We start from the raw sequence: 22,915 nt of genomic DNA, 5'->3' as shown, positions 1-22,915 counted from the left end.
GAGGGCCTGGGGAGCAGGAAGAGGGGAGGTGTGTGCGTGTGTGTGTGTGTGTGTGTGTGCGTGTGTGTGTGTGCCTGCAGGGGGAGGAAGGGAGACTAAGATGGTGTAGGATCGCCAAAAACAGCTGATGAGGAAAACAGGAAAATAAAGAAGTCTTGATACTGGAAAAAATAAACTGCTGCAGAATGTTTGCAAAGATAACGATCTGGACTTTCGGTTACATGCAGCGTTCTTGGATTAATATTCCGACGCTTATTCTGGAGGTACTCTGTTTATTTGTCATTGCTGATTTATTAGCCGTACGAAGGATTGGAGCAAGATGTCAGGAATGATGGGTGGATAAAATGCAGCACAGGTTGTGAGCAGGTGTACATGGAATTAATCGTCTTGGCTTCCTAATCCACCAGGAAGCTACATTTTAGTATTCCTGATGTTGCTGCTTCTGGCTTTAATATGGCGTAGCTTCCTGCGTGCTTGTCAGGTATTGTGCATCAGTCCACAACTTCCCTGTCATATCTGTCACTTGGAATATACTGTAGACACCTCTGCAATTCACCGATGATCCTCAGGTTTCACACACACTGTTCGACTGTGTACAATAGCCCTTGTTTAGAAGCTGTGTGTGCATGCACTTCCCAATTATACACTTATTTTATATTTAATGCTGTGGGGAGTTTTAACTGCCAAAGGAAACACAAATTCCACCTTTAACGTCATATTTATTGTTATTTAGTTACTCAATAAAACATATACAGATATATACAATATGCAGGAAAACAGACGACTGCACTTTACATATTATTAAAAAAAGAAAACAAAAAAAACAAAAATCAGTTCGTAAATTGCCGTCACAGTCCTCCATCTATTGTTTCAGAAATTCAAATTCAACAGAAGCTTTATTTAAAGATTACAAGATTGCCTAACACACAGCAAATTTTCTCTTATTATACATGTGCAATACCAATAGTCTTTTTTTTCTCAATTCCCTTATTAAACAATCCCTTGACCTCTGTTTTCAGTTCCCATTGGCTGATTTGTATACGAGTGGCTGAGCTCATAAGGTGGACAGCAGAGAAGAGAAGAAGACGAGAAGAAGAAGAAGAAGAAGAAGAGAAAGAGAAGAAGACGAAGAGAAGAAGGAGGAGGAGGGAAGGATATTCTCACCAGTATAAAGAACAGAGAAGTACAACAAATCTTAAATGATAAAGCAGCGAATGATAAAGGTTAAAGTTTGCTTTGACAAAGAGGGAAAAAGTTGTTGAGTTACATTCATGCATAATCACCCCTTTTCCCATCTTCCTCTAGTTCTGCTTCTCAGCGTTCAGGCCACTTCTGATGAAACAGTCGGCTTCATTCGAGCGAGGTGGGAAAAAAAATCTCTATTTCTGTCGACATTAGGAGACTGTGAATTTGGGGTAAACTTCAGGCTGCAAACAGTAAAGTTGCCTTGATTGGAGGGATAAAGTACACATTAGAGCTGTAAGCATAACTGAGGTGAGAGCAGGCCGGCTAATGAGCAGAAGTCATGAGATCACGTTCGCGTCACAAGACTCAACACTGGTATACAATCAAAGCCAATGACAACAGAATTTCTCTTCTTCTGCTTCTTCTTGTTTTGTATTCTCCTCCTTTGACATTTCTTTATTTTTCTTCAACAAAGAAAATTAAACAAAAAAAAAAATATTGACTTGAGGTTTTCCAGATGTGGGCGTCGTTGAGTAGAGCCCGCGCTGTATTGTCCAGCAGTGTGTGAGGGGGGGGGTCCTAAAGTGTGGCTGCATGTATCAGAAAAAAGGTGGTATTTGTGTGTGTTTGTGTGTGTGTGTGTGTGTGTGTGTGTGTGTGTGTCTCTCTCTCTCTCTGTGTCTGTGTGTGTGTCTGTGTGTGTGTACATGTGTGTGAGAGTGAGTGAGTGAGTGTGGTCATGTTTGCATTTATGAGTGTAAATGTCTTTCTGTCCCTGAACAGGCAGGAGCTGCTCGCTGTTGCCTCGTCGACACTTTATCATCATCATCCTCATCATCATTATTTGTCTCTGACAAATCGTCTTAACTTGCGATGTTCTTCCCTTCGTCCCGCTGCGCCTGCTTTTCGCTCAAGTCAGTGCCGCCACGAACGTCCCAAATCGGTTGGAGATATCAGAATGGAGAGAGCGCCAGGACGAGACGGGCCCCCCTCGGCCCTTGCTGTCCCCCAGCTCGTCTGTGCAGTGGACGGACAGGCACTGCAGGTGGTTCCCTCCGCTGCTCCCGCCTCCTCCTCCTCCTCCTCCGGCTCCTGGGGCCCCGGCTCCAGCCTTACTCTGGGACAGCTCTGATTCTGCAGACAGGCACAGAGAGGAGAAGGTTAATTACGACTGTGCAAACATGAAAAACAACTTGGAGCAATTGGCATTCTCTGATACAGATGAACCATTTAAAATACACACTTTTAATTAAACCAGTGTCATTTTCACATCCCACTCTAAATCTGCACTGTGAAATTAATTCAACACTATTCCACCCCCCCATCAATATGACCCGAAAAGGAGGCTGTAAGCAAAGCTTCCTCTGCTCACACTCCTCCTCATGTCTGATGCACACACGCGAAAACACACAAACATCCACGCATTCATTTGCTCCCAGTCAGCCGTGCAGATCTGGAGCGCTCCTGCATGACCTCCGGTCAGAAGGTCAAAGGGCAGAGAGAATGCTGGCCTTTAACCCTGTTTGACCCAATTTACTGGTATAATGACCGTGCCACAGTATCGACCCTGTGTCACCAAGGTGTGGAGCCTCATATTAAACGGTTGCACCAAGCGTCCGGAAAATCCATATGCAGGTTGATTACAAGTCATATTAAAAAAAAGAAATCAGCTGTGCCACAGAGTTAATGCTGACGCCTCAGATGCATGCCTCACATATGGAGAAAAATCACTTTGTGCCGTGTAACAAAAAAATTAGTCAAGGGGAAGATTGACGAGGACAGGAAGTGCTTGGCTAAACTATACATAAAAGCGCAGCGTCACACCTCATCTGCTGAGATACAGACTGCAGCATGCTGAGGGAGAAGAGGGCAGAAATGAAGAAAAGTTTTGAAGGGGAAAGAGAAACGCAGCAACTAGGAGAGAGGTAATGGCGGGGCTGCGTGTTATGACACTCGTGTTGCATCGTGTGCTTTGGGTTTTGCCTCCAAGGAAGCCCAAAGCACAGAGAAAAGGGTGTGTGAAGATGTTATGAAGCCTTCCCTAAAATCAGTCCGATGACTCTCCCATCTCCTCGCCACACAAAACACACCACTGCCTCGCTCCGTGCGGATGGTGAACGGATCAGTGTGCTGCACAAAGGCACAGAGCTTTAAGGTGCAGGGACAACTAGGCGTCTGAGTGTAGAGACAGGCAGAAAACAGCCCTGACAAGCTGAGTTACATGTGTCAGAGAAGGGAGAGGCTGTGATAGACGACACAGTCGACGGCACAGAGGCTGCAGATCACAACACTCCAGTCAGTCTGCTGCTCACCTGAGAGAAAAGAGGAGCGCGGCGAAGAGACCTCCATATCACCCACAACCCTGTTTCCCCTTTTTTAGCTCATCTTTCTCTGCTACTCAAACGCTTTTTATCTTGTTTTGCTTACTGTTTTCATCCCCGGCCCTCTCTGCTTTCACAAACCCTGAGGCGGCAGTGACACAGTGTTAACAAAACACGGCCAGGGAAGGGGACGCCAGACCAGGCAGCGAGGACAACCAAGAGAGGCAGGCAGGCAGGCAGGCAGGCAGGCAGTGAGGCAGGCTTGCCCCCCAGCCTGTCTGGGCTGCGACCACTGGAATGGAAAAGTGGGGGGATTTGGTAAAAGGTCAGGCAGCCAAGCCTCCCGTTGTTCCCTGTTTCGTTGTCTCTGTGACTGCCGGTCCCTATGAATTTCTCCATCTCCCTCCCAAGGACTAGAGACGTGGTGTAAGTAGGGGCTGAGGGTGCGGGGGGTAAGAGAGAAACGAGGATTTAGAGCAGTGTTGGTGGTGGCGATGACAAGATCTAACATTTGCCAGAGGGTCCAGTCATACACCTCAGCATGGCAGATCCCCACCCCCTGCCAGGATCAGCCCCCCTCTCTCCACCCCACCTCACCCCTCCACCCACTCACACTCCCTCTTCCCGAGCGCTGTGCCCTCCAGCACCCGCCAGCAGCTCATGCTAGCTGGGCACAGCAGGGTCCGCACCGGCCTGAATAGGCAGCCAAGCGTTCCCCTGGCTCACTGCTGACACACAGCAAACTGACAACACACACAGCCAAAAACACACAACACGCCAACCGCTGCCGCCGCCACCGCCACCGCCATGCCCACACCAGCCCTCAGCTGCTGCTCCACACACACGCACACGGCTGCATGCATATGGACGTGCATTCAGCAACGCACACACAAAGCCAGCGAGGCGCATCACTCAGCTTCAATGCAAGGACAAGAGTGGAGAATACACAGAGAGAAAAAATACACACCGCTCAAATTACAAACATGATAACACACACGTTCATCACTTAATCCCAGGATTCATGTTCAGGTATGAGCTCATGCAAAAAAGGATTTATTCTTATTCATCTATAAACACAGTTTAAAAAAATGCCGTCAAAAGAAGAAAAATATGTTTGGTTTTTTTCCAGGTGATTTTCTTTATCATCCCTTCATGTTAAGGACCTGCAGGCCCCTCTGAATGGGCTGATTGCTATTTCTTACAATTCACTTTTCAATTAACGGCGTGTGCAAAATCCACTACTTGTAAAATAAGCCAAACCCTTGACCACCACCGGATTAAATTATCACCCAGCATTACAGGGTAGCCAGAGGGGATTCAAGGGATGTAATTTTTATGGAAAAATCAAGACACTACCCTTAAATGTAAGCATTATCCATGGCGGCGTGTTCGTTCAAAAGTGGAAAAGGCGGTGTGAAATTCTACATCACACAAGTCTAAATCCCAAATCACCATGACATTTTACGAGCGGGGAAATCTTTAGATATATTTATATAATAAGATCCATCTTGTTATGGCTGTTCATTGACTAATGTAGAATTCATATCCACGGTAATATCTCAATAATAGCCTATTCATCTGAGGGGAACAAGTGCTTAGCATCAACAAGCGAGGGGGAAAATACCTAATAAAAAGGGAACAGTAACAGCACAAGCAGCTGCGCTGAGCCACAAATACACCCAAATATCCTTAACCACATTACAGCCAGAAAAGATTACCACAGCGATGTGTTAAGTAAATACGGAATTTAATGTGATGCACTTATATCGCTATATCTCCCGCCCCAAGTGCTGTACTTTGTTATTTAGTGCCTGGTGATGATGCGCGCTCTCTCTCTCTCACACACACACATACACACACACGCACATAGCAGCGGGGGTTTGGAGCCGTCTCACAGACACAGCCAGAGACGATTTACAGAGATGAGTAGAGCTTCGAATGCCATGAAGGCTGGGAGCACAGCGCACAGCTCTGGTTGTCTGGATGACACCAATGTGTCTGGGAGCTGACGGCCTGACACGGGTTTACATGTCACACCACACACACTCAGCTCACTCGAAGCAACGCAGGGAAGTCAACAATGGCTGCTTGGAGACTGTATTTTCTAGCAATTTGGTAAGAACTGTTTAGGGGAACAATTATTTTTTCAATTAATCGCAAAAAAGCAACAGCTCAGTTAAAAATAATGGCGGTAACCTTTGAGGCTGTCGCAGATATTGTGAGTATTTGTAAAATAAGTGGGGCAGAATACAATCTGAATGAAATGCATTTCTTCAATAACAGAAGAAGAGTAGAAAGTGTGTGTGTGCGAGGGTTTGAATCCACAAAGCTCCTTTTTGGTGCAAGTTCCTCAGAGCCGTCACATTGATTTCCCAGGCCCCAGAATCCCATGCGGCAGGCCTCTGCCCTTTCTATCCCAAGGTCTATACTTCCATGACGACACTTCACCTTTAACCTCGTGCTCCCGAGGCCGCGACCCCATCCTCTCTGAACACAAACCAGCCCAATCAGAAGGCTCCGCTCGCTGACAAAAACACCCAAAGGCCTGCGCTCCTATGACAGTGTGTGACATCAGGTCAGATTCCTTTAGCATAACAACTACCGCTACGGCCTTGTGTGAGGATTCTGTCTTTGTCAGCACAAAACAGCCATCACAACCCGCAGAGAAAAAGTTGGAGTTGGAAAAAAAAAAAAAAAGGGCGAGAAAAGGTCTGATTTTCACCAGGAGATCTACAAAAAAAAAAGTCTTGTTTTCAAGCCGGCTAAAATGTGACAACTTGAGGTTGTCTCATCTCTGTTTGAGACAGGAGACGCAGGTCGCTCCGAATAATTAAGACGCCCAGGAAACCAAATAAAATCCCTCATATGCAGCTATGTTCAGGAACGCCTTCATGATGTGCATATATAGGGGCTAACAGAAGTATTGTCAAAAGTATCCCCTTCCCAAAGGTGGGCAGGGGGCTTGAGAGGCTTCCTGCAACCCCTCCACCCCAAAGTCCACCCAACTGTCTTAGTGTGACCTTTCCCTCAGAGCAGGGAGGATATCTGGAGGGAGCGGGGGGCACATTTCTCAGGCAAGGGCACAGGGGTTATTTTGGTTTGAATTTCCTCTCTGTTCTCCGGCCTGCAAAATAAAGGGAAAAAAAAAAAAAAAAAAAAACGTGCCCAGGCAGGCGTTGCCCCCAGCATTCGTTACCTCCTCTCCAGCAACACACCCATTCCCATCCCCTCAAATGCATACCCCCACGCACACACACTCACTCACACACACACACACACACACACACACACACACACACACACACACACACACACACACACACACACACACACCTCCCCCTCTGGCCACAAGAAGTGCTTAGGAAACCAGACACAAATCAGAACATGGGAAGTGATTTAGTGCCTCCTTCATAACTCACAAGCATGTCCAGGACCTGTCCAGCATGTCATCCAAGTCAGTGACATATTGATCTACTTCGCTGTCTCTATTTTGTTTCAGCACAGCGCTGCACGCCTTGTTTTCTGTGTTTTCACCTTTTTTGGAAAAAGGTCAGCCACACATGAAAACACAGATGAATTTTGAGACTAGAAGCAGCTGCATGACTGAGACTTTTACTTTGAATAGAAATGTCTGAATTCCATTGCAGTAATTTCAAAAAAAAAAAAAAAAAAAAACGCAAAGCATGGTCGTTCTCAGATGGCAGATGATTTTAATCTGTGTAATTAAACGGGTCAAATTTAAAATAGTCTGTTCGGTCTTTTGCTGTCGTTACATTATTATGGAGGACATATTAAATAGATAAACATGCTCTTAAAACTCCAACATACAGACGAAAATGAACAATAGTCATGGAGCGTGAAAGTGATGGAAAAAAAATGTTTGACGCTGAATTGAATTATTTTCTCTTCCATAAATGCAAATGGTAGCTATTATCCAGCCACTCGCCTCATGAACGAAAGTACAGATGTTCCCTGAAAAAAAAAAAAAACATCTCTCTATCTCTCTTACTTTCTCTTTCACTCCATCAGTCTCTACTTCTGTCTCCCAGGAGAAACTGCTGCAATGTCATAACTCATTTGTCAATTCCTCAATACAAATTAAAGGCGCCTGACGAGTACCTGTGTGGCTAATAACATAACCGCTGCTGGCAGCGTGACAACATCTACACCTCTGAGAGGCTGAAAACACACACACACACACACACACACACCTTTTAAAACCCGTACCTGTATCCCAGGCAACATATGAACCCAGGACACTTTTCAGGAGCTTCTTATCAAACTGATGCCTTTCTTCTTCTTTCAGCCTGGCACTCATTGAAAAACACAGTGGACATTTGGAGGCATGTCACATACGGCCGATCGAAGGTTTCAAACTCCTCATTCTGTGCATCTCGCCAGATAAATTCAGCTTTCCATTCCCTGCTGCATCCAAGGAGAACATTTACCACATGCTGAGACAAGTTTTATTTTATTCTAACACCCTTCCCCGGGGAAAACAAAACACCGGATGAGCTGCTATTTTGAAGAGTTGAAAATCCAGCAAAGCAAAAGACCTGACACCTTTGTTCATCTTTTTCTCTCTTCATCAGCCACAAGCACGCTTCTTTAACAGGCTTCCTTTGACTGTCACTGGTGCTCAGTGTCTTGCAAAAGCCCAGGAACGCAGACACGCATACGTGCACGCACGCACGCACGCACGCACACGCAGCACATAAACAAACACAATTGCACGCACGCTCACAAACGCAGCATTAAATATCACACACTTCCCGTGCATGCTAGGTGTGTTTCAGTCCTGCGCTAATTACAAGTCAAGTAAATACTCTTAAACATTTTCATCACATTAGAATTAAGAGAGCGTGTTCCACCAAGCGAGACACCTGAGATGGGGGGGCTGAAGCCGTGAGCCCGACACCAAGTCTAAATAAATCAAACTTTATGTCTACAGCTGACAATTCCACACTATCAAGTTGCAGTTTCTACAAACCTGCCCTTCGTCACACGCTCGCACGCCAGGGCGCGCTCACACACACGCGCACAAGCAGATGCAATCACAAGGAAAAATAGCCCAAAAGTACAAGACGATAAGCGCTAATGTCTTTGTCCACATCAGGGATGATTTTGTCCATGAGGATGTCTGTTTCTAACACGCTGCTCTGTCATTACAGTCATGTATTTATGGTGCAGAAATCAGCACTACAGACATGAGCTGGCTGCTTCTTGCAGCCCTGATGGACCTGTCAATAACCAAGTCAACTTCCAGAGGTTGCCTGAGGATGAATTGTGACTTTTAGAAACAATATTACCAAGGCTAATTGCTATGATTATCATAATGATTATCATTACTGCAGTACAGGAGCGTGCAGGAGGCTTGGATGTGTGTTGTTGATGAAGTCAATATGAAACACCTTGTAATGACAGGTAAAGAACATAGACTGCCCCGAGCTGTTTTTTTCCACATTCAAGCACATGCCAATCACCGTCTTCTTTTTTTAGAAAAAGGAAATAGAAATTACTGGTGTGATTTGTGGGGTTGTTGTCGTACTGAAATGTCAAAGGCAGGCAGTCTCACAGGATTGTTCTCCGTGGTGAAATATCAATACGGCTCTTTCTGTGGATTTAAGTGCTTTCTAGTAGGTGTGATAAGATGCAAGTTCCCTCTTTTCAAACCTGTCAAAGTCAGAGTGAAAGAGATTTGATCATTATTAGAGCTGTTTATGGGCTGATTACTGAGAGTGAGGAGTGAAGCTATTCCACAGGGTCAACTGTGAAGTGTTTTAACTGCGCTGATAACAAAAAAAAAAAAAAAGTGTGTGTGGAAAAAACAGTGAAAAGTAAAAATAAAAATAACTGAATCACTTCCTTTGCCTGCTGGTTGCCTGTTATCAAGACTATGCACGAGTTCTCAAATAAACGGCCAGCTTCTGGCTAAGATACACAGAGGACAAGGGAAGAGGAAGAGCGTAAAATACTTTTTTTTTTCTTTGCAAAAAAAAAAAAAGGGGAAATAATGTTAACTGACACCATACAAGGAAAGCTGCTTATGTACACCTCCATTCCTTGCCTCCATGGGAGCATAAGATGCCGTGTAGCGCACAAGAATCTGCAGGCCGCGAGCTTCCAGCGGCAGGTATGACTGTGCCTTAGTGAAAAACTTGAGTTCTGCGCTGTCACAAGGAGAGAGGAGGCCAAATATGGGGTCCAAAGGGGGCCATTACTGCAGCACCATCCCTTTAAACAGGCCCACAGGGACCACAGAGAGGGTGAGCTGGGTGAACAGCCATCAGCCCTGAGAGCACAACTCCTCTACAAATAAGTGCAGCTGAACTTTTATTGGCTGCTCGTCTGCACATTGAAACGTTCAGAGGAAGTTAGCAAAGGAATAAGTGGAGCTGCTGCACCGTGTCCTCTTCGAATCATGACAACATGTGAGGCCGCTGATTCTCCCTCGCTCAGCGCGCTAATACAAACACACCTGGCAACAAAATGATCCGGAGCGCCTCTGAAGTCTCAAACAGCTTCACACACTCACTCAGTGAAGCTGCACTGAGCGATGGGAACGCTCACCTTATGCAACCAAACCAACCCTTGACCCCCAGCTCTTTGCTTTCACTGCAGTCAACTCATCTGAAGCAAACTCTCTGCATCAGCAAAGCACACACAACATCATAATTCACCTGTTTAAATTCTCAAGACGTTAAAGTTAACTTCTGAAAAAACACTAACTCAGAGCTCTCAAGGCCAAATCCTAAACTGATGATCCCATATTTACCCATATCTGGGTAAAGCTGAACGACTGACAACTAAACTCACAACTTTTTAACAAACATAAATAAGAAATCACTCAAAGTTCTGCTTATAATTGCGAGGGATGAAATTTAAAGGCATTTTCAATTACACTGTCATTTTTATTAGGTTTTTAAAATAAGGCATTTGTGCGTAAATCAAACAGTTATTTACTGTTTGACATTATTGAACTTAATAACCTGATAGAATGCTAATTGAGTGCAATCTATGCATAATTCAACAAAACTCCTGAGAGCAAAATAAGGCATATTTATGGAAATGAAGCGATGATGACAAAAAAGGAGTTTTTTTTTAAATGGACAGATAGAAAAAAAACATATCACATTAGCAAACTTAGAAATTTCTCAGGCTGTTTTTCAGACTTGAATATATCTGTTCAGAATATTTACACTGCAAAAAAGTTATGTCGTCTTGTGCTGAAGATTAAAATGTTATAAGTGGGGAAAAAAAACTCTTTCCACTGTCAGTGGAAATACATAAATTAATTTCATCCTGATGAAAGTGATCATCCTTTTAGGATTTTCTTGACCAAGTCACATTTACTTCGTGGTAATGGACTAATGAACTGGCCTGATTTATTTCAAACCAGTGTCACTGACATTATGGCAGAATTTTGATCATAGACTGAGGAGTGGACTGACTGCTCCAGGTGGATATTTTTTGCAGTGTGAAAAGCCTGTGGGATGTTGGCTCTTATGGATCTACACTGTGGGCTATGACTTATCTTAAATTATTATGTTATTTTGCTCCCTTCTGTGTAGCCTGAGCATCAGATTCAATCTCAAAATCCCCCTCCCCTCCCAAATACACCTCCACCCTTTTCTTCATCTTTGCTGTCTGAAGCACTCAAATGAGAAACTGTCAGGAGCTGTGATTTGTGCTAACTAGCTATCGATCGCTCCAGAGCTGCATGCCTCGTGTCCATGCAGGGAGGGCTGAAAGAGGAGAGGAGAGGAGAGCAGAGGAGAGCAGAGGAGGAGAGGAGAGGAGGAGAGCAGAGCAGAGGAGAGCAGAGCAGAGGAGAGCAGAGGAGGCTGGAGGATTCTGCTTTTAAATACCTACTGAATTTATAATGTTAAATGTGCCATCAGCCCATTGAAAATTAAAACAGTGAGAGCAACAGGGTGAGAGTGGCTGACCTCTGATCAGTGACAGGTTTCCAGCTCAGAAGAAAACTCATTAATCAATATATCAAAAGTGATGCTGTTGTTGTTTCTTTTTCTTTTTCTTTTTTTTTTAATAAATTAGTAGAACTCAGTTCCCTCCTTTGTCTAAATGTTCATGCGAAGAAATAATGGGAACAGAAAGCCACAATGTTCAATGAACTTGTCATTTGTTCACTAATTCAACTGAGGACCAGCGGAGAGAAACGTTAATTACGAGGAAAACAAATAGCAGGACGAGCTGAAATCTGCTAGTTTTGATCATTGTGCCTCAAATTAATTTGCTCTCTGCTTGTTATTTCGCTGCTGATTTATAACTGTGGTGAGTCGTGATGTTAGCCCGCTGCATCAGTCCGAATGGTAAGTTGCAGTGCTCCTTCGAAGTAATGCCATTAGCGTTACCACCCGACAGCCTGCGCTCAGCCGCATATAAACAATGCGCCTGGACTCCAGACTCCGCGCGATGCGCGCCCCCGCGCCTCTCTGCACCCGCACCGATCAGAACAAAGAGGCGCTGCAGACGCGCTCGGCGCTCCCCACAAATACTCTCCATCCACATTTTTCTACACCCATACATCCACAGGCCCTCCGTGGCTTCACCCTGACGGTGATTACACTTTTTGATATGGCAACCATCTTTATCCACTAAAAATATTTTTGAACGAGCCAACGTAATTACAATAATAATAATAATTATTATTATTATAATAAAGGAGAATAAACGTACACAATAAATACATTGATAAATAAATAGAACCAAGATATTCCTTTACATACAACTTGCCCAATTTTCAGTTATACTGCATATTAATACAGACAATTTGATTTCTTTCACGATTAAAGTACAAACAATAATATTAATAAAACAACCTAATCAGAATTAAGTAACTATAATTTAAATAAAACCAACATTCATTATTATTATTATTATTATTATTATTATTATTACAATTTAATATCATTATTAAATTATAGGAAGAAGAATTCGGAGAACAGGAAACAGCTGAATAAGGTAACAGTAATTATGAGGGATAGTTATCTGCATTTTGATTTAGAGCCACCATAAAAACATGAAGATAAAATTATCTGGAAACCGTGAACATACATCTGCACACTGTAATATCTCTGTCTCGCTGAAAAACTGTTTCTGTGCCTTTAGGCCAGAAGATTTTCCGATTTCCTTGAGAAACTTTTCATTGGAAAAGATAAAACTACTTCCAAAAATATTCTACACTAACTGGGGTATGAAATAATAATAATATTAATATTAATAATAATAATAATAATAATAATAATAATAATAATAATAATAATTCATTTTAAAGTAACAAAAACAAACAGGCGAATAACAAATTATTTAACAATTTTAAACTAAATTCTAGCTGGCACAGGGATTTCTAAATTAACCATTTCAAAATAAAATGCAAACTAAATGGCTGTATTAAATTCACCATGATATCTAACCCCTGAAATCCTGTCCTGTCAATCTAAAATCAATCCACTTTGAGCAGCTCTGTATTATCCCATGGTAATAACAAAAACAAACACGTAACCAGGCAAGGGAAACCCCGCTGCGCAAACGCATATCCTCAAAAAGCTATTAATCTTCTCAATGTAGTTGTTCACCCTGAAAACCGAGATAAAGAACCACAGGAAATGTTTACTTTTCTTGAGCTGCTCTTTTGAAGTGCCTCTACAATGAAGAAGCGTGTAAAAATACATTGCAGAAAAGGTACAAGGTTTACTTTGTGCAGTCAGCTGCCATTTAAAACTGCTCCATTCTGATAATCACTTTCTACATTCTTTAGTACAGACCCAATTTAACAAGAAAAATACCACATAAATCGTCTTTTTTTTTCTTTGTAAGGACTTGAATGGCGCGACCATTAAATTTATTATCTCCATGGCTGAACCTCTAAAATTCAAAGACTCTAGTTAAACAGAGACGGCTGCTTTCTGGCCGCACAATATGGACAAAAGGTCCTCTATTACCAGCGTCACCACAGCATTTTACCCATAATATATGTGATGTTACACTGCATTTCAGATCAAATAAATAGCATTTTAAGGAAGGAAATATACTGATACTGTGAGCAAAAACTGATCAGTTAGTGTTAGATGTGTGAAAGTGACACAGTGGGTGAGAGAAAGAGAGAAGAGAAAGTGGGTAAAATATAACCAAAGGAGTTAAGATGATTCATTTACCTTCTTTACTGTTGTTTTGGCTCTTATTTTTTTCCCATGGTCCCATGGCCTTGTCATCCTCTGACCCGTCCATCATGGCCTTGTCACTCGGCACGTACCAGGTGGCGTGCTGCTCTGCCATGAGGGTGTCAAGGTCAATAGTGCCCATTGAGCCCTTCCCAGCATCCGGGCTGCAGCTTGCCAGCTCATTGTCTCCGTTCTGTGAGGGACAGTCACCATTCTTTTTGCCATTCTTCATGGCCAGGGGCTGGTCCTCAGAGATACTGAACTGCTGCCGCTGTAGCTGGATCTGGGCCTGCAGAATCTCCAGAGGATGGATTTCTTCCTGGCCAGAGGTGCTGGACGGCGTGCGTACCTGCTCCACCCCAGGGGTGCCCGGGTGGCTCACCCCACTGGCCCCTGTGCCCCCACCAGCATTCAGTCCATAGCTGTCTGGTGTCGAGGTAGTATGATTGTTAATGCCCATGCCAAGGGGCTTCTGTCCATTTATCAGCCCATGGTCACTCCTCTGCATTTTGGGTGAGCCGGTGATCATAGGGCTGCGGTTAGGCTTTGTGGCCGAGGCCCCTCCTGCATCTGAGCTGGAGGACACCTCATCCTCGTTGCCATAGTGGGTGCTGACATCGTCAGGAAAGTCCACTCGTGGTGAGCTACTGTCAGACTTGGCGACACTTTGAATGCCACTGTCCAAAGAAGACATCAGGTCGGCCTGGTCCCCCAACATTAGGTCACCTCCTTTTCCCCAAGAGGGTGATTGGAGGTGTTTCTCATGGGGCGTACCCCCACCCCTCTCCCCAACGCCAGCCGAGGGGGTCTGCTGGCCTGGACTTACAACAGGGTTACCATTGTCAGAGGAAAAAAAAATTCCAGGGCTCACATGTCCACTGTCTCTTTTTCTCCTCCCTCTCCCTCTCCCACTCCCTGTTGTTGCCTTCCCCTCACTGCACGGGGTAGCGTCCATGTTGTAATTTGGGGAGAGGGCACTGGCTTCCCCCTGCACCGTCTGGCTTTGACTTGCAGGCTTAGAGTTGCTATTCCCGGTGCCAGGCATCTGGCTGTTCTGGGAAGTGCTGCTCTGAAAATATTCAGGACCAGCACTGCCAGTCCCATTAGATGTGCTGCTATTAATGTCCTGCTCTGTCTGACTCAGTTTTCGCTTGCCCTCATTTTGGTTCTTCTTGTTGAATGTTACGTTCAGATTGGGGGCCCCTAGGCTAGCGATCATGTTCTGGCAGGCCGTGGAAAGGGCCGCCAGGCAGCTCTGGCCGAAAACACTGTCTTTAGCACTGGTTTTGCTGAAGTTCCCGAGGGACAGAGCTCCAAGCTTACTAACAGACGACCGCTGGCCTGAGGGGAACTCAGGCTGAGGAGGGTAGGTCCCTGGTGAGGTGCTCACCCCCTGGGGAGCACTGTGGGCTGGCCCCTGACGGTTAGCCCCCCCATAGGGAAATGTTGGCTGTGCTCCCATTGGAGGTGCAGGGAAGTCAGCTGGCCGCCTCTCTGCTGGTGCATTCGGATGCCCTGTTCCTGCTCCTGGAGACTGCATTTGTGAGAGGTTGCCCATGTTACCGCTGAATTGTGAGTGCATTCCCGGGGAATGGAGAGCCTGCACATGCCCGTCTCCTGGTATTCTCATGGGCTCCTGCATGCCCATGCCTGGCCTAAACATCATCCCAGCCCCGTTCTGCTGTAGCCCCATATCATGGGGCCCTGATTCATTGCCCGCTCCACCCATACGTCGTGACATCATCTCCCCTGGTGGGTGGGACCCTTGGAACCAGGAGTTCTCCTGAGTTACATGAGGATTTTGTCCATCAATGTTGGGCATCCTGCCACCATTCTCCCTGTCAAAGTTGGGCTGAGGCATGCTCCCAACCGGGCCTCCGTGAGCCATCGGGCCAGGAGGTACATCGCCGTGGTGACCCAGCTGCTGCAGACTGGGCTGCCTCATCCTTTGCTGCTGGTTGCGGGAGGCCATCTGTTTTATCATCATGGCTGCATTCTGGCGCTGCTGCAGAGACTGCTGTTCAGGCCCTGGATGCTGCAGGGGACCCGGTGGGAAACCTTCACTCACAGGTGGGGTGAACTCTCCAGGCAGGCCTGGATAGGCAGTGGGAGAGAGGTGGTTATCCATACCACCACACCAGCCTTCACCACCATGTGCATTTGGAAAGTCAAATCTAGGCCTTTTTGCCATGTTCATGTAAGGAGAGTCAAAGTGTTGCAGCCTCTGATTCGGGGGCTGTTGGGAGGGAGGAGGAGCTGGCTGTTGCATATTAAACATGGGGTCCCCATAGGGGTGCAGACCCCTATTTTCCAGTCTGTGAATGGGATATTCAAACTGGTTGTGTTGGCCAGGCATCATGACCCCTCCGTCCAGAATGTTAGGGTTAGTAGAGCCAGGCTCAGCCTGAGGGGGTCTGGGGAGGCCAGGGGGGCATGAGTTCTGTCTGGCTATCAAGCCAGCCTGTTGTTGTTGCTGCATGAGAGGATGTCTTGCATTGACCCCCGGCTCCATTCCCACGGGCACCTTCCGGCCATTTCCAAAACGTTCAAAAAACACTCCATGCTGAGGCTGCTGGGGCTGTGGTGGCGGCTGGTGTCCCTTAGACATGCCCTGCATACCTGGTGTCCGTGGCATGCCAGGGTTCCCTGGGAAATTACCACTGGGAACTGGCCTTCCTGGCCCAAAATGGGGTAACTGAGATTCTGACTCTGATGGGGAAAATACATGTACATCAAAATGTCCAGATGGAGGCTCACTTGGGAAGTTATACTCTAATCCCTCTACAGCTCCCTGGTTGGGCAGCCGTCGAGGCTCCAGGCCGTGAGACTCAGAGGAGGAGGATGAGGAGGAAGGGAGACCATGGAAGGATGCTGCTCTGTTAGGTGACTGGTCCAGGGGTAGACAGGGGGCAGGGACAGCATGGCTGCCACTGGGAGGCCCGTGATGTTGAAAGTCAGGCATGTTACCAGGCCGCTGCTGTTGCTGCTGCTGCTGGGGAAAGCCATCCCCTGCCTGTCCCTCAGCAAGAGGATCAAATCCTTCTCCAAAGCCCTGCTGTGGTCCCATGCCATTGTTGTTGTAGCCCATTAGCCTGCCACCGTGCAGGCATGATGACCCTGGCTCTGGGCCTCCAAAATTCCCACTGAAATGAGGGTGAGGTTGGTGGGGGTGAGGTTGATGGCCGTGAGGATGTCCTTGGTGAGGTTGCTGGTTGTTAAAAAATCCATGCATGGGTCCTTGCTGCTGCTGCTGCTGCTGCTGCTGAAGTCCGCCGCCTGCATGCATGTCCGAGTGGCCCCGCGGGTGAAAGCCCCCGTACTGCTCACCGTTCATGTTCATGTTGAGCCCGAGCATTTGCGGCTCACTCAGAGGGCCCATGCCGGGTTCCACGGCTCCCGGCGGGCCTCCAGCGTGAAAACCTGGGCTTTTATAATGGGAGCCCATGTTCAGTCTCGGTTGGTTTATGTTTCTCTCTGACTGGCCAGGGTTTCTGCTATTAATCTGAGAACCAAACTGCTCCAGCCCAAACATACTCCCCTGCAATCAATCCCACATGACGGCCAGTTCGCCAGACATCGGCACACTGTCTGTTTTTCCGTGTGTCCCCAGAAGCAAAAAGAAAAAAGAAAAAAGAAAAAAAGATATACAAAAAATATTCAAACGTTTGTATCACAATACTGAGCAAACTGCTTTATCTACTTTAAATGGTAAAACTCACCAAATAAGTTCTCATTGCTGCGGATCAATTGTTTTTGTTTTTCAACTTCTACAAGGACGCGGAGGAGAGAGGGGACAGACAGTGTCCAAATACGCACTTCAACTGTGTCCCTGTTCCCGGATTTATGAGCGCGCTCGACTGCTCTTCTTTTTGTCTTTGACTAAGCAAACAAATATAAGACACTGCTATTTAACTTGCTGCACGAATGACCTATAATAATCCAAAGTTTTTCCGTGCGCATTTCTTCAGGGCGAACATGACACAAAAACATCTCGCAAACTAAAAGGAGAGCGCACTGGAACTGGAGCGATCGAACAGGGAATATGGCAATTTCTGTCAGCTAATTCATTATTCCAGTCCAATGTCAAATGTCCCAGAGCGACTTTTTGTATAAGGTCCCATACTGGAAACAAGCAAAAAGTCCAATTGGAGCCGTCTAGTTAAAACTGCCTCTGCGGCTTTGAGGGAAAAAACCTCTCTTTGAATAAATACTGCCCACCGATGTCATTCAAAATCTCGCCAACTGCTGAGCCGGCATGTAGCCAAAAGTCCAGTGTGATGGAAAGTCCACAAACACGGATCTCCAACCCAGGCACAAGAGAACCGGAGCGTCCGTTTGCGCGACCCGAACCCGGAGCAGCGCGGCGTGCACTAGCCGCACTCCACAACTACGGAGCGGCTTGACAGCATCCTCCACCCGCTGCCGGTCATGCGCCTTGCAGAGAAGCGCCTTGCCTTAAGTCCTTTCGATGCGTTTCGTTCCTGAGGCGTGCGTCCCTCCGTTTACCGAGGTTGTCTGGTGTGGTCTGAGCGCGCTGGGGAGCGATTCACAGATACACTCACACTCCGCTCTGCCGCTTGGCGCTGTGTGAGATCAACGCGTCCGGAGGAACCAGCAACAAGTTTTGCATTTCTACAGCCGCTTCCAACCATGAGGTCTCAGCCAATCAGAACGAGCAAAGGCAGCTTCGGGGGGCGGGACAAATACTTTTAAGGTGGCCCACGGAGTCAATGAGATTGTAAACGCCTGTGTGTAAATCACATCTTAGAAATGGCTTTCACTTAAAATGTGATGTTTTGACCAGAACATCGAGCGCAGCGTTTTCACGTTAAAAGCATCCGCTGGTTTGGACTGGAAGCAGTCTCGCGGATAATAATGGGTTTCCCAAAGGAATCCAATCATCTTTCTTTGTTCATTATATCACAGAACTGTAGTCTACAACAGCTGAGGTGAGGAAACACAGCTGCAACTCTGTGCGCCGCAGTAACAGTGCTGGAAGTGGACATCTGCACACTGCTCCTCTGCATGCTGCCTCAGACCTCTTCACCTATGAACAAAGCAGTTTGAGCTCTTGCGTTGATGGACGCAGTGACCAGCGCCTCAGAGGACCTGTATCATCTCCACTGCAACATGTTTTCAACAACATACAAGGCAATAAGTGATCATTTGATGGCTGCACCAGTAACAAGCTGCTTTTGCGCGACTACACGCGCAGCCAGTTGTTCACTAACTTACACACAATCAGTTCAGATGAGTCGGCATCAGTCACTAATACTGAGGTCACAAGCTGGATGTTAAATATGATCTCACGTGAAGGCAAAATCTGACTGAAAATCTGTGTTGAACAATGAAATAATGCAACACTGGCCTCAGATTGATTTATAGCAGGTGCTGGCGGAGAAATGATGAACTCTCAGAAATGTCGCCTGAGTGTCTGAGCTGACATTAGTGTTGGGATAAAGGTATGAATTCGGCTAATATTATAAAGTGACTCCCTCTCAGCCCTGAGACAAACCAAACTCGCCTCAGCCGTGTGTGAATCTGTCCCAAAGGCTTCAAAAAATCCTCCTTAAAAGACCCTCTGAGCTGAATCATGTGGGTGATATTGGGCTTCGGTTCCGATAATCAATAGCATTCTCTGAGTATGATAGTCTGTAACATACAAGACCGAATTAATGTGATTTATCTCACAGGTTAATTAGCTGGAGGTCTGCAATAGACGAGGTTATCTGTGGAAGGTGAAGTCGGGCAATAAGCGAAGATAAGACGTGAAATCATTGCAAATAAATCTTCATGTTCATGTGAGACAAAAGTCCCAAGACAAGAAAGTCAGCCTGAATAATGTGTGTGGCCCTAATTACATTTTAATAAGACAAATAACCCACTGTCTTAAATATTGTAATTGTTTTGCACAGGCGTGTCAAATGTTTTATTCTCTGTTATGTAATTTAGGATGTGCATTAATGTCTGTGGCTCATTCATCTGTTTGTCTTTAAGAGATTTATTGAGTCACTGGTGAAGTTTTGGGGATTCTTTGGATGTTGTTCTGGTGAATGTTCATTTCATTTTCAGATTTCTCTTAACATAAACAAAGCTGCATTGTAAAATATCTGAAGTGCATGTGTGCACATGGGGGGAGCCTCCCCCCCTTAAGATAAAATAATGCTGTAATTATTTCAAATAAAGGAGACAAGTGGGAACGCTGAACAAAATGTATTTCAACTCCATCACGGATATTTTCTTTGGTGAGAGGAAAGCACCATATTATCCTTTTAGACTATGTGTACAGTGGGCATTTGGAGAATTTGGTGTCAGGCAGCTCTGCACCTTTGGGGGGAACCGAGGACTTTTACCAAACGGACACAGTGCCACCTAGCGGCTGGCGCCAGAGAGAGGGCAGGATAATTGCTCACTTTCATGCTAAAGCATCCAAAAAACAATTATAGATATAATGAGGCGAGCGCATTTAAACTGGTGTCTACTGTAAATGCAGTTTTTAGGTTTAAATATGAATCTATGGCAAGCAAATATGACATATTTGCTTTATAAATCATGTGAAATCATATAAAATATTTGAATAAGAGCATAAAGATCCATGATCACTGTGGAATCTGTTATTTCTCATGTTTTGAAGGAGTGCAGTGTTTTACTTTGAAATCTGATAAAAAAAAAAAAAAAAAAGCTTTTTTTTAAGTCTCTCCAGTCCAGCTGAGTTCTGTTATTTTAAGGGAACCCTAAGAATTTAGTGAAAGCCAAGCAGTCCAGTCCAAAAATGATTAAAAACTCAGGTCAGCATGTGTAATTTTCTTCTGAAACAACCCTAGCTGAAAGAATATAATGTCTCTGTGTGATATTTCAGAACAAATGTCTTAGATTTAAAAATCAGATGCAATACACGAGTCAGATAAGCAGGCTATATGCTGAGAGAAGGCTGGATGTGAGGACTGAGGCTGCAGACAGGTCAGGACAAGGCACTGAAAGGTACTGGGAAGGAGTGTGTGTGTATTTTTGGAATTTTTGGGGGTGTGGATATGCAGAGAGAGGTCAAAGCAAGGAGGCAGGAATAGATGGCGGCTGTGTATTGAAGGAGGGGAGGTGTAACGTACCCGTCTTGTAGTGCAGGAAGGAGAAGCATGTTGAGATGCTCTGGAGGTGCTGTGCTGATAAACACTTGTTTTTCTTCTCTGTATCGCATTGCAAGAGGACTGCCTTCACATCTGAGAGGCAGCTGGATGTCGCCTCATTTGACTTTTACCCAGACAAACACAAAGTGTGTGCATATCAAACTGTTCTTGCAGTGGCTGCCATCACAGCTCTGTGCAAAAAAAAAAAAAAAACAGGATTCATGTTCATTTCTCAACTGATAAAAGCCCGGAGAATCACAAAACCCCATTTACAACACTGGAAACAAGTATTCTGCAGCTGCAACAGCAGGGGGGGAGAAAAAAAAATCAAGATATCGTTCTATCTGACTGTAATACTAACACCCCAGTGATACAGTTCCTACTAGCTCTGTCTGCAGCCTTCTCAGATGGAGACAGACAAGTTAAGTATGACAAACCGACGGCATGGTCTCTTTCCCCTCCAAGTCCCCAGTGATGATAAATGCAGCTCAGAGCTGCTGCCGAGGCGACTTCATGACAATGGACAGTCTACGGGCTTTTAAGAATTGTCACAATACCGCTCTTCTCTGCAGTGATTTAGTGCTCAATTTGTCTTAATATTTTACTCAATTGGACAAGATAGCAGAAGTGGCTGCCCCTCTCTACCCTTAATTCATAGTGTTAAGCTTTTCCTCAGATGGACATATATTACCGTGGGGGTTTCCCAAAGAGACAGTTCCTTCCCTTGTTGGGGGGGACGGCGTCCTGTGCAGTTCGGAGCCTCAGTGCGTCCTCTATGGGCCTGTCACTCAGCTGAGCCATCACAACTCCCTGGGTCAGGGTGGGTTAAGTAGCATCTGTCATCCAGAGAAGCACCATTGTATTAAGGGGAGGGATGCGACAGAGAACCCCCCCCACCCCGCCCATCTCTCCACATCGGTTGGCTCCACACCTCTTCCACCTCTCCCAGAACAACAGGAAAACTCAGGAGAATCTCTGGGGCGACGCTTGACCCGAGCCCGGACGATGAGGAAGCACTCGTGACATCACTGCCAACCGGTGCGAGCCAAAAATAACTTTCCTCTCCAAGAAAACCTGCAGCCCCTGAGCAGACCCGGCCCCGGGGGAAGGTCGCATACTGTACACAAACATGGTCGGGGTGGACCGAACTTGGAGCTAAATTTTCACTTCAAGCTCTCATCCCAGTTTGTCATCTTGTAGCAGGAATGAATGCAGCCATGTGGTGCGATAAACAAGCTTTTTTTTTTCTCAGTGTTGGAGGCAAATACAATTCATTCTGACACATTTAAGAATATTGTTACTCCTGTGTACGTACTGAAGCAATAAGCTGCTCGCTCTGGCTATCACAAAGTGTTTTTATCTCTGGACACTGAGTCTTTCTTCGGCAGCGTGCCTGGACGTCCTGCTATGTCAAATCTTGAGTCTCCCTTTGAGATTCATTTCATCTTGTCATCTGTTGCCTCATCTATTTAAATGACAGGGGTTCACTCATGACATGTACCTTCATCTTCTTTAGGAGGGAGACACATGGATGGATGGATGCCTGCCTACTGTAGACTACTGTGAGCTGCCACTTAACAGGAGGTGTGTGGGCGAGTCTGCCCATCTCCGCTTTTAGAAACAGCATTATTTGCTTGTTCTGGGGCAGATATGACTGGTTTCCTTGCAGCAGGCACATGTGACCATTCCTCCACAAACAATAAAAAAGGCGGATATCTCAGCCAGCAGACTGGCGGCTCTTCCTGCTCTTTAGCACGAATTCCGCTGTTATTGTGCGACTCTTCTGACCTGCAGGTCACTCAAAGTCTTGTCCACGCTGGAGTCACTGAAAACTTTTCTGAAGGGATGTTTATCTTATCCGATGTGCATTTTACAGTAGAGAACGAATACCTTTAGTCAAGCCGCAGACCTGGTCACACTGCTTGAATGAAGCTTTACTGACATCCTCAAAATCTGCTGTAATACTGAGTTAGTAAAAAGTGTATATGTTTAGGAGACAGCTTTCCAAGCTAGTATGCACATCTATGGGCTTGCTATTGGCATCAGCTTGGAAGAAACCGGTCACTGAGTCTGACCACATCCCCTGTTCTTTAGCCTTCAA

The 22,915-nt window shown here is 45.7% G+C and overlaps 1 protein-coding gene across 1 annotated transcript; it reads right to left on the bottom strand.

Moving 5' to 3' along the window:
• Positions 1 to 699: 699 nt before the first annotated feature.
• mn1b (meningioma 1b) lies at positions 700 to 17,368 on the bottom strand. Its single transcript, XM_076730819.1, has 2 exons — positions 13,685 to 17,368; positions 700 to 2,319 (listed from the first exon to the last, which is right to left on the bottom strand). Exons 1-2 carry the CDS (start codon positions 17,220 to 17,222, stop codon positions 2,096 to 2,098), a joined length of 3,762 nt encoding a protein of 1,253 aa, XP_076586934.1. The 5' UTR covers positions 17,223 to 17,368; the 3' UTR covers positions 700 to 2,095.
• Positions 17,369 to 22,915: the final 5,547 nt, after the last annotated feature.

Source organism: Chaetodon auriga, chromosome 5 (genome assembly GCF_051107435.1).
Source record: "Chaetodon auriga isolate fChaAug3 chromosome 5, fChaAug3.hap1, whole genome shotgun sequence".
NCBI classification, from domain to species: domain Eukaryota; kingdom Metazoa; phylum Chordata; class Actinopteri; order Chaetodontiformes; family Chaetodontidae; genus Chaetodon; species Chaetodon auriga.
The sequence above is the reverse complement of the archived record's forward strand: the minus strand, read 5'-3'. Positions and strand labels throughout refer to the sequence as shown.